Here is a 17319-nt window from a genome sequence, read left to right on the forward strand (position 1 = left end):
AATATAAATTCACATATTCACCAACGTATAAAAATAAAGACATTTCTTGGCACCAGCCAATTGGCTTCGGGAACGGAGTGCAAAGTCGCACACGGCGTCCTGTACAGATCTGTAGTTCCCCCCCCGAGATAGTGGGAAGTGTTTACTTGTTTAAAACTGTTGATAGCAATAGTGCTAACATTAGCTAAAGTATTTAGCACGGCCACTAGAATGCAAGTGGAAAGCGCTCGAGGGGCTCTCATTAAAGAAAAAAAAGGAAGGCGCTGCAGGAGAAAAGAGGGGCTCACCTCTCTTTTTTTTTTTTTGACAGTTTACCAAGCGACCCTCTCCTTCTCCGGTGTGCACAATGAAGCTGCCGGTAGCCCGGTACTCACAAACGCCAGCGAGCAGCGAGGCGGACACTCACCCTCGCGTTTGGTGTTTAATTCAAGCAGACGCTTCCTTGCAGCGTTTTTTTTTTTTTTTTTTTTTTTTGAGTCACTACAACGTCCTCTTTCGGCTTGAATTTTGTATTTATCAGGTTACATTTTACAAAATTTTCGGTGGCCGAATATTCGGTGCATCACTAGTTGTAACCTGATAGTCTCAATAAACAGAAGAATATTTACTAGCTAGATTGCCAAAATGGCTGCTTGTTGTGAAGTGAGTTGAGTTACCGACCACCAGAGGTGGCAAATCCCGGTCCAGAAAGTGAAAACCCTGCCACAGTCTGGCTTTAGCCCCTGATGCTATCATTCTATCTAGCTAGCTAGCTCCCTAGCAGGTAAACGAGAACCATGGGAGCTAGCTAGGGAGCTACTAAACAATAGTAAACAACGAATAGCATGTAAACAAGACAAAAAGACACAAAACCGCACATATACGTAAGCCGTGTGGCTGTCATGTTCATAAACGTGTGTGTGTGTGTCTGTACAGTGCACAGCATCAGAGGTGGCAAATCCAGACCCAGAAAGTAGAAACCCTGCCACAGTTTGGCTTTAACCCCAGGTGCTAGCTAGCTAGCTCCATTGGTGCTCATTTACTTGCTCGGGAGCTAGCTAGCTAGCTAGCTACTACCATCCGGGGCTAAAGCCAAACTGTGGCATTTAGCCCCAGGTGCTAGCTAGCTAGCTCCATTGGTGCTCATTTACTTGCTCGGGAGCTAGCTAGCTAGCTAGCTACTACCATCCGGGGCTAAAGCCAAACTGTGGCATTTAGCCCCAGGTGCTAGCTAGCTAGCTCCATTGGTGCTCATTTACTTGCTCGGGAGCTAGCTAGCTAGCTACTACCATCCGGGGCTAAAGCCAAACTGTGGCATTTAGCCCCAGGTGCTAGCTAGCTAGCTCCATTGGTGCTCATTTACTTGCTCGGGAGCTAGCTAGCTAGCTACTACCATCAGTGGCCAAAGCCAAACTGTGGCAGTTTTTTTATTTTCCGGACCTGGATTTGCCACCATCGAATTACAAATTTTGCACTCGCAAGTCAAAGCAAAGTCAGGTCATTCATATCTCAAGGCACCACTGTAGTTGTTTATCACAGAGTAGAATTAATGTATGACTATTTACTAGTCACTATTTGTGTTCAATCGTCAGTTGTTTATGAGTAACCTGCACAATATCAACGCTCGTTTCATTATCCTGTTTTTGGCAGTTTGCGCTAATTGTTAGCATGAAGCTAGCAGACTTGCCTGAAATGAATGGATGTGGTTTGGTTCAATACACCACGTCATTCTCCTCATGTTATTTGAAGTTTTCCGATCGTGGCTCGTTGGTGCGTTCCACCATTCGTACAACGGATAATAGGTGGTATTTTTTTAGGTTTTGACGGTAATCGGCTGCCTTTCAGCTTTTCAAAGATTTTGTTGAGTGCCAGCGTAATTTAGACGGGTGAACGAATGTCGTTATTAATCAGCGTCTTTGTGCTGCCGTGCGTCGTGCCGACGATGTCGAGGTAAATCTTTTGAAATGCAAGGCGAGGCAACCCTCGTTTGAGCCGCTCGCTCGCTGCTTTTGCCGTGTGACACATTTGATGGCTTTCGCGCTTGTCAGCAAAAAAAATGCAAATCAAGTGGCCGACATCTGGCCTGCGTTGCATAACCGCCATTTTTTTCTCTTGACCGCACGTGCGCTCGTTCACACTCAAAACGCGCTCTCCTTGACCGTTTTGCTGAATCTTCCGGATACGATCGGCGCTGGTTCAGAATTTCCGTCGCGCTAGCCCGAACCGTTTTGAGCGCTTGATGCCAACGTCCGAACTTGCTCCCGTTGGCGTGACGATCAAATATGATTCCTCAAAACGGATTGTTGCACTAAATTGGTTAATGATCAGGAGGTGAAAAGTGCTTTCGCTTTCATGTGTTGTTGGAAAAACAAACCTTTCAAACGTAACCGTGAGTTGACTCATGTTCTGTCCGTGCGACCCGAGCTGTTATTAAACACACCCTGTGACGTGACACACTTTAGTTTCTGTTTACTGTCTTGACGTGTTGTGTGTGTGTGTGTGTGTGCGTGCCTTCAGACAATAACCTGCACTTTTAAGGCGGGGCCACCCACGCGCGTCGTCTACTTTTAGCCTTGCTTTCAAAGGCTCGCTTGCGTCCGCTGCCATCTTGGAATGCGCCACTTTGCATTGTTTATCCAAGAAATGAGATTTTGGGTCAGTTGAGCGCAACATTGGCATCGGCTGCCGGTCCAAAGTCGATGTTTTCCTGTTGTTTTGGTTTGTGTTCAGGATGGTTCGGACCGTCGGGTTTCAGCGCGCGTGACGTGATCGCGTCACGTCCACTTCGACTCGCAGACTTGCGCAAGTCGGCTCGTCAAACATTGACTGCTGATTTTTTTTTTTTCAGCCGCTGGCCTTGACATCGCTTCAAACAAATCGACATTTTGAAGGCGATGTCCTCAAATGCCGCTTTATTCAATTCTTTATTTCTTGCAGACACAAATAAGGTCCATAGAAATAAAAGAAAAAGGGACACCAATTTTAAAACAATCAGCTAATTGTGTTAAGAGCCTCGAGTCGCCACTCAGATTTTGTGTACACAAAAGAGATTGTTTACACATTGAAGTCTCTAAAGGCTTTACACTAGTCGGGTTTCCATCCAATTGTTTCTCATTTTTTAAGCCCATTTTGTGAAAATGCGACTTCTGCGCGTTTCCATCTGTTCTTCTTTTGCGTATATTGAGATTGGACTCCGCCGCTGTAGGTGGCGCTATACACCATAGAGATGTGATGATCCACCAGTCATTTTAAAGAAGAACAACAACAACAGGAAGCAACTGCACCTTGCGATGACGTCTTCTAATTGCATTAATATTCTCCTCTTTAATGAATTCCAAAAATATTTCCGTTTCGTCGTCCCACCAAACATACCTGACTTTATCAACGTACGCGTGACGTAATATCCGGTCAAAACGTGCGACGTGTATCCGGTCTTGTCAACCTTTCCATAGCCAAAATTTGCATTTTCCTTTTTTCGGTGCGTAAAAACTTTTTTGTGTGCAAATTTTTCGAATTTCTAGTGTTTCCATTCAGTTTTATTTTTGCATTTCTTGAAAATGCGATTAAAAAATGGGTGCATGGAAACCTCACTACTGGCTTGCCAGTCGGCTGTAAAATCGATTTTTTTAAATTGTGCTACTGCGCTGTAAATGTCCTGAAAATGTCAAAGAAATATTGAGTAATAAAAACCTAGTCGTGTTCTGACTTCTGATGTCAGCAGAATTGGGCCATTTTGTGGAGCCCACACAGTTCAAAGCAAACATGGTGAATCAGCATTTAGCTGTTGTGCTGCCCGTAAATGGAATCCGCTGTTAACGGAAGTCGGCCTCAAGTGTAAATGCTTTAAAACCCGCGTGATCGTGTTTTTGCACTGTGCATTCTTTGTCTTTTTAGGGCGCAAATTTTTTCTTTTCAATGTCAGCTCCTTCAAGTTTGAGTAAATGTCACCGTGCTGTCCTGATGCGAGAAGGAGGCTCTTGAATTCCAACAGACTTCAAACGTGGCATCCTCGCTGCTCGCCCTCTTCCGGCGCACCTGCCAAGTTAGCGGCTTTCGTTTGTTTGACACGCTTGTTCCTAAGCGGCCCATTGTGTTGTTTGAAACGTTTTCCGGTCTTCTCTGGGGATGTTTTGTTCCCCGTGTGTCTCTTGGCTGTCCTCCAAACACCTCGACGTTCACCCCCCCCCCCCTTTTTTAAAATTTTTTTTTTTAAAACAACTCATCCGATTCTTGTCTCAGCGACGCCAGGAAGGGCGGGCGGTGTTCCGCCGTCACATTCGCGCTCCTGTCGCGCGTCCCGCCATCTTGAAATATCGCCTTGCAAAAAAAAGTATGACCTCCTTTTTAAAAACATAACCTATATTCTGTTTTTAGAATGACCTCGTCACCTATTGAGTTCGGGCGGTTGCGGGATGCCAGGCCGCTTGAAATGTCACAGTGTTGCCTTTCACAACAAGCTGGCACTAACATCAGGTTTAGGCAGTCGGGGGGGGGGGGGAGAAAAAAAAAGAAAAGCCAAGCAGCTCTCGTTGGCAGGCGTCGTCTTTATCGCTTCCTCCATCTGCGTCCTGTCCGTCCGTCTGTCTTATCCGATTCGTTTGTCTCCAGTGCGTCTTCATCAACGTTGATCACCGAGAGGGCAAATCAACAGCAGTTAGTCTTTTTGCACTAAATACTACCTCCAAAAATGTGTTGCTGTCCCAGTATCACCATCATGGCCGACTTTTTAAAAGAAAATGAGGGCGAGATGATCATTTATTATGTATTGGACTAGACAGACACGTGATCAATATCAATACAAAATGTGTTCAATACAAACATTCGACCATTTTGACTCTGAAAATGGCAGGTCACCTGATTTCTGGGTCCGGGTCATGTGACGTTCGCAAGCCGAGCTGTGAGTGGTCGTTATCTGAGCCCTGAATAACTGTGATGTCATTTTCAGTGATAGCACGTGTCAAAATGGCCGCCCCTTGAGATTGAGGAAAAAACATGTACGCTTTAACTGCTTAATTCATATTCCACAATCACAATATTACACTTTACTTTGTCAAAATGAGTGCGTTAATTGAAAGTTCCTTTAACACCACTCATTTTTTTTCTTTTTTTTTTTTTTAAACGTGCGATTAACGGCCGCCTCTTACTTGTAAAGCCTGCACTGCGGGAATTCCAGTCGCAACGCAGCAGACACGTCCACGTCAAAATTTAGCAGTCATAAATGTAATAATTTGTGAAGACGGGGGGGTTCAAGTTTTTTTAGTTGCTTCACGTTAAACATTAGATAGCGCTTTAATATGAAAGGAAAAATGCACTGCGCTGTCACCAAAGTCTTACAAATGCAATTATGCCATCTAGTGGCACAAAAATGACCTCAATATCACACTCGCATATTTGATGAATTATTCTGAAATTACTGTAACAATGACAAAAATATGCAGCCATATTTCTGTTTAAGATTCCCCCCCCCCACACTTTTATGTAACAATGAGTATACAAATATTTTATTGCACATTTAGAACAGATATCAAATTTGCAATTAATCGTGAGTTAACTATTGAAGTCATGCGATTAATAATTAATCGCCTGACTCTCCTATTTACAACCAATTAATTTTCTCCTAAATGTATTTTGGCCTCCAGAGGATGTTAATGGCTGGCGACTTCTGCTCTGTTTTCCGTTGCTAGCTAGCTAGCTAGCTAGCTAGCTGGCAAACTCGGCCTGAATCCATCCATCCATCCATTTTCTGTACCGCTTGTCCTCACAAGGGTCGCGGGGGTTGCTGGAGCCTATCCCAGCTGGCTTCGGGCAGTAGGCGGGGGTACGCCCCTGAACTGGTTGCCAGCCAATCGCAGGGCAAACTCGGCCTGAATCGAAGAATTCCAAATGTCGACGTTGGAGTCAACATTCTAGCAAACGAGCGCGTTTGACGGCCTGGCATTTCAGCGGTTCGCTCGCATGCCAGACGCGGTCGGCCCCAACACGCTCAGCTCGCGTCTCTTAACGCCGCCGCGACTCAAGAGGCGCGTTCGCAAAAAAAAAAAGCCCGGCGGGCTATTCTCAGAAGTGTGCTTGGTGTGGGGATGATTCCGCCCCAATCGCTGATGTCATCTGTCAAGAAGGGAACGCCTACTTGTTGAAATGCGCAAGAATTGATGAGGATTTTGCCCACTCGACCTGAATTTCAAGTTCAGCCCAGAGTTTTTTCCTTTTTCTGGCTCGGCGTCGACAACAAATGTGCTTTTGGGCCTTTTCGCAGTACACTTGGCAAAAGTTCTGACTTGTACCACATTTGAGCTTTCCGTTAAATCAACAGCTTTGATGACATTTTCTTTCAATGTTAAGTTTGTTTTCCTCTTGAGCTCGCCAGCCAGCAGCGCGAAGACGCTTTTTTTGCTCGCAACGTGCAAACGAATCACAGCGAAAGGAAAACCTGATTTCTTCTCTTTCGCGAGTACGAAAGCCGCACGCGTCCACACACCGAAAGGAAAAGCAAACCGAAATGTCTTGAACGCGCCCTGACGAGCGTCTCCCGTTTTCGGTCCGTGTGTCTGTGCAGCTGCTGGTTAGCGGGCGCGCGGCTTCCCGGCTCCGTTCCTCAGCCGCCGGGGCCTCAGTGGTGTTCCTGATGCCCCTCACCCACAGCTGAAGATCCCGGGTGGGCGAGGGACGGTCAGGGATCACGCTCTCGGCGCGCTACTACACAAGGTCAGCATGTTTTTGTTTTTTTTTACACTGTGGCAACAACCCTTTTAGCACTTTCCCGTGGATATTTAAAATGGCGGCATTTACATCAAGCATTTCCGTGGGCGTTGATATGGAATTGGTGGGTATTTAATGTATAAAGGTGTCATATTCAAGCATAAATATAATCCTTGAAAGAGGATAGGCCGGTATGGTTTTAATCAGGGCCGCTACCGATTTATTAGTAGTCAAGGACGCTGATAACCGATATTTGGAGCCGATATTCATTTTCACTAAAAAGGAAATATTGGTATCAAAATTTGGAGAAATACAATCTCCAGCTTTTAATAATAATAATAATAATTATTATTATTATTATTATTTTAATATTAAAGCATTTATTGAACAACTTTCAGGGTTCATAAAATATTGGAGGAGAAATAAAAAATCTTAGTCAATAGACATCTTTGTGTTAAAAAATCTAACAAAGTTCTGGGATCGCCCCGCGGCAGCAGCATGTTTTCAAAAGTTAAATAAAAACTTTTGAAAACAGTAAATAAAGTATTTCAAAAATACTAAGTACTAAATTTGTACTTATCTTAGTTTTAATTTCGTACAAAAACAGAAGGTGCAGAGAGTTCCCAGGGTCAGCAGCATCTCTGAAAATTATTATTTTTGTTTTAATTGGTTCACTGAGGTTAGTCATAATTTTTTTTTTTTTAAAGAATCTTCAAAATGGCTGATATTCGTCGAAATGCTGAATATCGCCGCCAATAATCAACCCGGCCGATGATCGGTCTATCCCTAATCCTTGATTGTCATAAGCAGGCATCAATGCAAAAATGAATGGCTCGCCTTGCCCACATGCAAGGGCATTACTCTACCATAATTGTGCCTTTTTTTTTGCATTCAAGCATTTGACATTTTTTTTCAAACGTTCTCTTAACTTCGTGCCCAGTTTTGTGCCTCCCTTAAATTCTTCTTCTTCAATTATGCAAGCTAAATATGAGCTCTTTCAAGCACGAGCAAATACAAGCTTACTGTGTGTGAACACCAATGTGTCGTCGCACCCCGACATGTGACTGTGCCCGGGGAATAGCGATGGCGGCATCGGACAGATGACTGACTCATTGTCCTCCGTCATGGAAAGGCGCGGCTTCATCAGATAGGAAATATCAAAGTCAGCCTTTAACTTGAAAGACAACAAAAGAATGATGCGGAACAGTCGCGCCGGCATACGTAGCAATAAAAATCACCCAGCCACAAATGTGGAAGGTTCCTGGTCATTTGACACATTTTGGTGCATTGTTGGCTAAAGCCAAATAATACAGCTTTTACAGCAGTTGGATGAAAAAATGGAATAAAAAGACATCAACTTGTTTATTATTTTGTCATGCATTGCCGCTATTATTCAAACATCTCCCTCAAATAGTGATGAACGCGAATACTGCTATTTGACTTCATGCATGCTAACATTTACCTTTTGATTTTAAATATTTCCATGGTCTCAAAAAAATAAAAAAATAAAAATTATATATATATATATATATATATATATATATATATATATTTTATTTTTATTTTTTTGAGACCATGGAAATATTTAAAATATAAATATAAAATATTTATTTATTTTTATATATATATATTTTTATATGCAGAAGGATTTGATGCAGCCTCTGAACTGAAGAGGTCACTTAAAGCAATGGTAGTTATTACAAAAATGGCCAGCAGGTGGCAGTAGAGTATAAGAGATCAACCAGGGCCATGTTGCAAAAAAGCTATTTTTGACAGTGTCAATGATGAAACTATATTCTAATGCTAATTGCTGCAAAACAGAAACAGAAGAGACTCTAATCTTTCTTTTCGTCCATGTTTTTATAGCAATAGAACCCAACGTTGTGTCAGTCAAAATCCAGTAAAACGGCGAAGGGGGGGTTGCTTCAGTGAAAATGTCTGCGAGTGAATGAGTTAAGACCATCTTGCTAACCAAAACAGCAGCACATGCACAAGTATGTTTCTTACGTGGTTGATGCTCCGGGGCTCGGCCTGACCGACTTGTTACCCGCCGGCGCCTCCAGGACGAGAAGTTGACCGTGACGCAGGCGACGGAGGCGAACGGGAACCCGCCACTGCTGCGCTTCCGCTACCAGCTGAGCGAGCGACGCTCGACCTTCTGGGATACGGCCGTGTCGGAGGATAGCCTCTTCCTGGAGATTCCTGCCGGCCCGCTGGTCGAGGGAAGCAAAGAGGGGTGAGCCTCACTCGCACTTTCAGCGCGACCGCAAATGAAGACGTTGACTCGTAATCGGAGGTGGCAAATGCAGGTCCAGAAAGTAGAAACCCTGCCGCAGTTTAGCTTTAGCCTCAGGTGCTAGCTAGATAGCTCCCATGGTGCTTGTTTACCTGCTAAGGAGCTAGCTAGCTAGCTAGCTAGCATCAGGGGCTAAAGCTAAACTGCGGCAGGGTTTCTACTTTCTGGCACAGTACATAACGTTAGTGCCTTAAAACAATATTAAACACACTTTTTAGTTAATGTTGGTCTTTATGGGGATGCATGAAGAGCGGAGTCATTCGCCCCCCCCCACCCACCCCCCCTCCAATGTGACACTTGCTCCGTCTTGGCCTGAACGCCGCGACTGCAGAAGCCAGCCGGCCAATCAGACGTCGGCTGCGCCACTTAGCACTGCAATATTATGTAAAGAGCTAGCAGCTCTTATGTAAAAGAGGGAAAACGGCGTCATCAGCAACGCGAACCCCACCCACCCCCCCTCCTCGCCCCCACCCCGCCATCGTCCACTGACCGACTGTGTGTGACGTCCTCAGGCTTACCGCCCTGCTGGAGTTTGCAGAGGAGAAGCTGAAGGTGAACTCCGTCTTCCTGTGGTTCAGCAAAGGCCGAGAGGATCGACGTAAGATTTGACTTTATAGTACGCAAACAATCGAACTGGACAAATGTAAACAAATGGGCACGCGATCGATTACCGGTCGGGCCCATCATTTTGCCGCTTTGACAAATATCGGCATCGGCCTTTTTTACGAATCTGAAGGCCGATAAAGTTGGTCTCTCACTGAGCGGTGAATGCTTGCGAACGTACACTCTAAAAACAGTTGGGTCAAAAGTAACCCAATTATGGATCAAAAATGGACCGATCCACTTCATGGGTCCATTTGACCCAACTTTCTGCCTTGTTTTATACAAAATGACACCATTTTTTTCGAGCAAAGTAAAAAAAAAAAAAAATCAATATTTATGAGTTGTTTTGCACTCAAAAGAATTTTTCTTGACTCAAAGTTGAATCAAATCAACCCAAGTCGAGGATTGGTCCATTTTTGACCCATAGTTTTTAGAGTGTAGCGAAATTTGGGTTTTCATCAGGATTTGTAAGATGTTCACAGACAGTTTATACTTGTCTAAAGACATTTTTAACATCTTCAAACAATTTTTCACCGTCTGTGAAGATCTTTTGAAACCTTTTACGAACCATCACGAAAACCCTAAATTCGCATGCGTTTTTCGCTCATAGGTAACTTTCCATTTATATAATTATGTAAATTACCACTTTAAAATTAAAAATAAGTAAAAAAAAAAATTTTTTTAAAGAGTAGACTAAAGTTTTCTACTGTAACTAGTTTTTCAAAATGTCAACATAATTTCTTTATATATATGTATTTTTTTATTTTTTAACGTGTAGGGAGTTCCCAGTGTCAACATAATCTTTAATAAAGTAGTTTACTATTTACTTGCTTAGATTTTAATTGAGCTTAACACATGCTGACGACTCGATTGCAATTTTTGTTTAATAATGTTTAAACAAAGCTATTCCTTATGTTGAAATAAGTTAAAAGAAAAACCTTCCAAAAAAGTAGTAAAAAAAAAAAAACATGCTTAATGGCATTTAAAAAAAAGTTAATTTTTTTATTTTTTATTTTGATATAAATATTTTCTCTTTTACTACAAATGAATATCGGCTTGAAATATCGGTATCGGCCTTTTACTATTGCACACCTGCCGATCGACCATCTCGCTACAATAAGACAGCCTGTTGTTTACAAACAAGAAAAAGATCATGATTAAAAAGGCATAAACGGGGAGCATAGAAACCGTATAATGACAATCACTGTGCAGTATAATAACTGAACCAAACCACCGATTAACATGGAAGAGGATTTGCTAATCGGTCTGTCGGTGGCCCCATTGTACTAACGTCCCTTAAATTCCCCTAATCCCAAATGATCCAAGCAAACCCGCTCAAGGTCTTCTTGCCTGCCCCCCCCCCCCCCCCCCCACTAGTGTCCATCATCAAGACGTTCCACTACATGGGCTTCGAGATGGTGAAGCCGGGGGACCCCTCGGTTCCGGCCCGGCCCGACTTGGCCTTCATGCTTTACTCTCTGGACATCGGCAGCAGCTCGGATGAGGAGTGAGACCACTTTCAACACCCACCTGACCCCCCCCCTTTTTTTTCTCTCCTGTGCCCCCCCCCCCCCCCCCAAACCACCTTTTCCGCTTGCCTTTGGGATTGAGGGCCTTTTTTTTTCGGACTGCGAGCCGAGCCACTAGCATCGAAGTTGTCACATGACAGACCCCCCCCGCCCCCTCCTTTTTTTCTCCCTTTTTTTCCTTGGCACCTTCGACAAAGCGAAAGAGACCTCCTCTCGCGTTGTTGGAGACTTTTGAATAACTTTTGAGTCGAGCGCGGAGGTCACGTCGAAGCCGATCGGACAAAAGGTCACGTCGCGTCGCGTCACGCCGCTCTCAAGTCATTGACCCCGCGCCGGATCATCGACGTCGAGCGGGATGCGTGCGTGTGCGCGTTCCAACCGAAGGGTCACTTTCATTCCAAGTCATTGGCCGCTCCACTTTATTGACATCAAGCAAAGTTTGATGGTCAATGAAAATGTTTGGTTTCAAGATGATTATATTTTTTAAACTCATTCACTGCCGGCATGTGTCGGCCATTTTGGTCCAGCAGAAGTCATTGGCCGGTTTTAGTTCAGTGACATCAACAAGGGCCAAGAAAATGTTTCATTTGTCACATGCCGGATTGCCGCGTTTTTGTTGTTGTGGTTCACCAAAAGTCGTTGGCCGATCTTGTTTTTCGTGACATGGTGGTTAATGTAAGAGTCATTCTGGTCTTGTTTGCGGGTCAATAAAACTGTTACGATTGTAGTGTTTTGTTTTCAAGGTCTTATTTTTAACATGGCCTCCGGGCACCTCAATTACTCAGCAGAAGTGATTGAGCAGTCGAATTCATCGACATTGAGGATTTTAGGACAACATTTCTAAATGTAGATTCTCTTTTTTGTTTGTTTTTCCACTTGTGCACGCAACGATTGTGGTTTGATGGCATCGCCGTGGATGGAAGTGCAATCAACTGATAGCAGAAATCATTGGCTGGTCTAAATGATATCAGCAAATTTGGTTGGTCAGTGAAACTGATAACATTGTGGATTATAAAAAAAAATAATAATGTGACAGAAGTCGGTGGCCGGTCAAGCCCCGTTAAGCTGCATGTCACTCAAATGTAGTTCGTCAAGTCATTGGCAGGTTTAATTCTTGGACGAGGAAGATGGTAGGTCAGTAAAATGGTTCCCATGTTTAGTTTTAATTAAAAAAAATTAAAAAAAAGTCTGTCAAATCATTATTTTAAAAGTAAATTTAAATGTATTTAAAAAAAAAAGAAATTAAAAATTATTTAAAAAAAAATATTTTTTATTTTTTATTTTAATTAAAAATAAATAAATGTGAAAATTAAATAAAAAATAAGCGGTCAGGAAAATGGCTGGATGGATAAATGTAATGTCATTTAAAAATTAATTGAATGTGAGAAGTCAGTGGCTGGTCAAACCCTATTTCATAATAATAAAATAAATTAAAATAAGTTCCCATGTTGAGTTTTAATTAAAAAAAGAAAAGTGTCCTTTAATATTGGTGCATCTTTCTAGCCACGTCATCATTTTATGTCGTCAGTCATTGGTCGGTCAAGCCGAGTCTGCCTGGACCGTTTGTGCCTCACTCATGTTTGCTCCTTTTTAAGTCTTCTGGTGGAACGTGTTCATGCTTTTTAACCCCCCGAAGGTGCGCGCGCAGGAAGAACACTTCAGGGTATTACGAATATATGCAAGCTGGTTTAGGAGCTATCTTGAATTCTTATTATTATTTTTTTGTAATTTAGCACTTTGAACTCGACGCCAAAGAAGCTTTTATCTTGGCTTTGTGTGTGTGTGTGGGGGGGGGGGGGGCATCTTTTGTTTTTGAAGCCTCTTGCAGGTCGAATCAATATTATGCATTTTCTCTCCAAAGTCTATTTTCTATGTATGTATATTTCTCTATATTGACATAGTTGAGAGCTATTTATTGTTTTGTTTCCCGGTGACATCAGAGGGCAATCCACACTTTGTACGCTGTGGAGGAGAAACGTGGCTCTTGCGGCGGGGAAAATGATTTGTTGAACAAAAAAAAAGACAACCAAATAAAAAGTTCAAAAATGTTATTGCTTTTGGTGTGTTTGATGTTTTCATTGAGAAGGTCAAAGAGCTACAAGCAAAATGCTGTTAAAAAAAAGCGGACGCCATAAAAAAAAAAAAAGACAAGAAGCTTTTGTGTTAGGCAGAACCAAGCAGATGAGCATGATGGGAAAAAAAAAAGGGACAGTCTTATTCAAATAATTTGCTAATGTCAATCAAATAATTATTCTTTTAATGACTTTTTTTTTCACAACTTTTTTTTCTCCGATTCATTCTTGATTGTGGTTTTATTCTGGTAATGTCGGGACATTTCTCAGAATGACAACTTTGTCTCTAATATGACATTGAATAGAATACAATTATATCAATATTTGGTTTATTTACATGTTAAACAACTTAATTGGAAATGACAAAATATTAGAGTAATCTGACAAAAATAAAAACATTTACAAGAAAAAGTGATTTTAAAATGTAAAAAAAAAATGTTTTAAAGTCAAGATGGAGGTTTAAAAGAAATGTATGACGGCAAAATAATAAAATGCATGCACAGAATTTAACAAAATGTCATTTTAAGAGTGATACGTGAAAATATTTTTCGTGATAGCACATTTTGAATGAAAAATGTCATACTATGAAAAAGGATTAGTCATAATACTAAAGATGTGAGTTTATGAGAAAATGACATTACAAAGTCAATTTTTGTATTTTACATGAAAATATTTTTACTCAAAAATATATTACAGGAAAAAAAGTCATGAGAAAATTTAGATTTTATCTTAAACGTCTTCATTTCACGAATGGTCATGATTCATGAGCAAAATGTTGACTTTTCTCGTCTGATATACAAGAAATGACATTAGAAGAAAATGCAATTAGTCGTAACTTGAGGGAAAACAAATGTACTACTTTTTTAACTCTTGAGTACTCGCCGCTACCGAGTACTGCTTTTGATGTATACAATTTCATTTACCACTTTAGCATTGATATTAAACTTTTTTTCACAATGCTTCAACTTCACTTGATTCAAGGTTAATATTGTTACATATTTTTTTATTATTTTTTAAATGTGACGTGTTTGACATCCGACTCATGAGTTAATCCTCGGACCTTCAATCAACATTTTCTTCTGCAGAAGGCGAGCTAAGTGCGTCTCTCGTCTCCCTTACTGAGAAGTGACACCAAATTCTCTCCGCTGACGGCGGGCGGGCGAGCGAGCGGCTTTAGCAGCGACTTGAACCCACGAAGGCCTTCAAGCCGCGTCGCTCGGTTAATCCGCACGACTGAGAAGCGAGCGCTCGCCGTCGTCCTCTCGCCGCCTTAATCTGCTTCAGACTTTTATGTAAATTCAGGTCACATGGGAGGATGATGGATGGCCGCGTCCGTCCGCGTTTCTCAGAAAGCGAAAGTCGGGAAGCGTGCCCTCGTGTTTGCCAACATCAAGTGCTGAAAAATAAAAGACTCATTCTTATCATATGCTTTTGAAAGAGCGCACTCAATGAGTGTTTTAAAAATATATATTTTTATTTAAGATGTGACATTCAGATGTACAAAATGGCCTCTGTATCAGTAGCTAACTTTCGACCAATCAACCAGCAGCACAAATGGCTGAAGACAAAACACTTCATCTTTATCCTCTGCGAAGAACGGCTCATTTTACTGCATCTTAATGAGCAATCGTGACCTTCTCTTTCATGTATGTCTTTATTATGCTGCCCCCAGGTGGCCAAGGTGCATGCAACAGAAGGAGCAGCACAATGTCCATTCAGTTAAAGTTAAAAAACAAACAAAAAACGGAGGTGGCAAATCCAGGTTCAGAAAGTAAAAACCCTGCCACAGTTTGGCTTTAGCCCCTGATGCTAGCTAGTTAGCTCCTGAAGCTAAAGCCAAACTGTGACCGAGATTTTACTTTCTGGACCTGGATTTGCCACCCCCCTCCCCCCAAATGTGGCAAAAATTGTAAAGCATTTACATTCTATGCAGTTTTCCTTATTAAAAACATTAACAGGTATGTAGCGTATTAAAATCTTCCCCTATATATGGGTTAGATATGGCTAAATAGTAGGGGTGTGCCAAAAAATCAATTCTCATTTAGTACGATTCAGAATCGATTTTAAATGTCCCACAATCGATTTTATTTAAATTATTTTATGCTGTCTTGCCTGTGTTTGTGTGTGCCTGTATTTGGAGCGCTGTTCATGTTGTACCCGATTTGGCCACCTAGGGGCAGTGTGGTTCCGCGTGTTCTGATAAACTGTTAAGTTGTAGCCACATTAGAGAGGAGAAGGAAAAAGTCACGATCACGTTATTCCAGTAAATGTTGTTTTTTTTTGCAGTGTGAAGCCGTTCTTTTGAGTGATAAAAGTGCCGCGAGTAGCGCGCTAATTAGCATTAGCGAGTCAGACTGGAGTAGATCATTATAATTCCTTGCACATCTATAGATTGAAGCAAAAATCAGTGTCAATCAAGTCATTTTGAATCAAAAATCGTTCACAATCGAAAATCGATTCTGAATCGAATCGCAGGCCCAAAAATCGGAATCGAATCGTGAGACATTCAAAGATTCCCACCCCTACTAAATAGTGATGCGGGGTGGCCCTGGCCACCACGTAGCTCCACCCCTGCAGTAGTGATTGTCATGCCTGCTTCACATGAGAAAGGTTCTGGGTTCGAATCCGGGCTGTATGGAGTTTGCATGCGACCTTTTGATGAGGACGCGCACACTATGATAAACGGGTAGTTGTTTGCTAATCAAGCCGCAATGAAAGACTTCTTTGAGTGAACGAAAGCAACACAAATCGGGAAGGACGAGTGTGTCGTAACAGCTCAAGTGTGTGTGTTGTTACGCAATCTGTGCAGGATGCGTGAAGGCCATCTGCCTCACTTTTAGGGCCGCGGCCCGTGACACACTTTTAGCTTTTAATCTCCTCTTCTTGTAACGCTGTTAATGTGCGAACTTCTCGTGGCCGGCTCGGAAAATATACTGCGCACGCAACGTGCACGTCAAAGTCAAGATGACACGCAGTCGATGTTTTTGAAGTCCCCAAAAATCGTCCTTGGGGGGGGGCAGATAGAAGGGGGACCACGCACTTCCCAGCTAGATGTATGACCCCCCCCCCCCCCAAAAAAAGGTTTAAAGCCATCAAAAAGTGCACAATAATGTGGTATCAAACGTCTTCAGCTGACCACTACACCCAAATATAAATTACTGCGTGGTCAGTCATATATTCGTCCATATTGCTACTAATTTGTCAAGTTTGATGAGCACAACTGGACAAGTGACCGAAGTATGCAGCAATGTATGTGCAGTAGCGCCCTCTAGTGGCACCTCCATAACCTGCAGCTTTTTATTTGTTCACAATCTTAACTTTTTGCCTCTTAATTATTTTCAATGTTAAAATATAATTCAAAGTAAAGTGGTTAAAATATTCAGTTTCAAATTAATTCAGATGCTTCAAAAAAAAAAAAGGTACTTTTTAAATGTGTCATAATGCTCCAGCACCCCCGCGAGCCTCGTGAGGATAATGCTGCATTCGAGGTTGGTCGGAAGTCTGAATGATCAGATTGTTTTTCCCAGTTACGACCTAAAAGCGTTCGAGGCGGGAGTAAACACAGCATTTCATACAGTTCAGTTGTTCATCGTTCATACTGCCACGTATGTTGTGTTACGTCGAATATTTACGAATGAAGAAAGCCATCGAGTTTTATACTCGAGTAAATTGTGTTTTACCATTCGCTGACTGTGTTTCTAAAGGGGTCGCCTTTGTTGAGTGACGTCACATTGTAGTCCGTCAGTGAAGTCGGGGTTTACACACTTCCTGGTTTGAACTCGGAAAAGTCCGACTTCCGACCATCCTCGAATGCAGCATAAGTAGTACGGATAATGGATGTATTAAAAAACAAAAACAACTCTAAAAACTCAGTGTAAAATAGAAAATCAACAACCTAAATGTGAATTAAAAGTCTGATGGCATGTTTTTATTTTTCAAGCATCAAATTTTGAATAAAAAATTAATGACTGATTATTTCCCCCCCAATTGTTATGTTATATAGTTATGCAGTTAATCATTTTATTTTTTTCTTAACAGAAACTATAGAAACTATTTTTTTGGGTAATATACCTTATTCCGTGAATTGCTGCAGCGCTATTCATTTTTTTACAGAAAATTTCCAGAAATTTGCAACCTCAAG

The 17319-nt window shown here is 41.9% G+C and overlaps 1 protein-coding gene across 1 annotated transcript; it reads left to right on the forward strand.

Moving 5' to 3' along the window:
* The first annotated feature begins 1921 nt into the window (after positions 1-1921).
* oaz2a (ornithine decarboxylase antizyme 2a) lies at positions 1922-11833 on the forward strand. Its single transcript, XM_086072696.1, is given in 6 exon segments — positions 1922-1929; positions 6536-6602; positions 6604-6684; positions 8742-8914; positions 9487-9572; positions 10955-11833. Coding segments are annotated over 6 exon segments (549 nt in total). The 3' UTR covers positions 11089-11833.
* Positions 11834-17319: the final 5486 nt, after the last annotated feature.

Source organism: Leptonotus elevatus, chromosome 4, assembly GCF_054856555.1.
Source record: "Leptonotus elevatus isolate MCC_2025b chromosome 4, RoL_Lele_1.0, whole genome shotgun sequence".
NCBI lineage: Eukaryota > Metazoa > Chordata > Actinopteri > Syngnathiformes > Syngnathidae > Leptonotus > Leptonotus elevatus.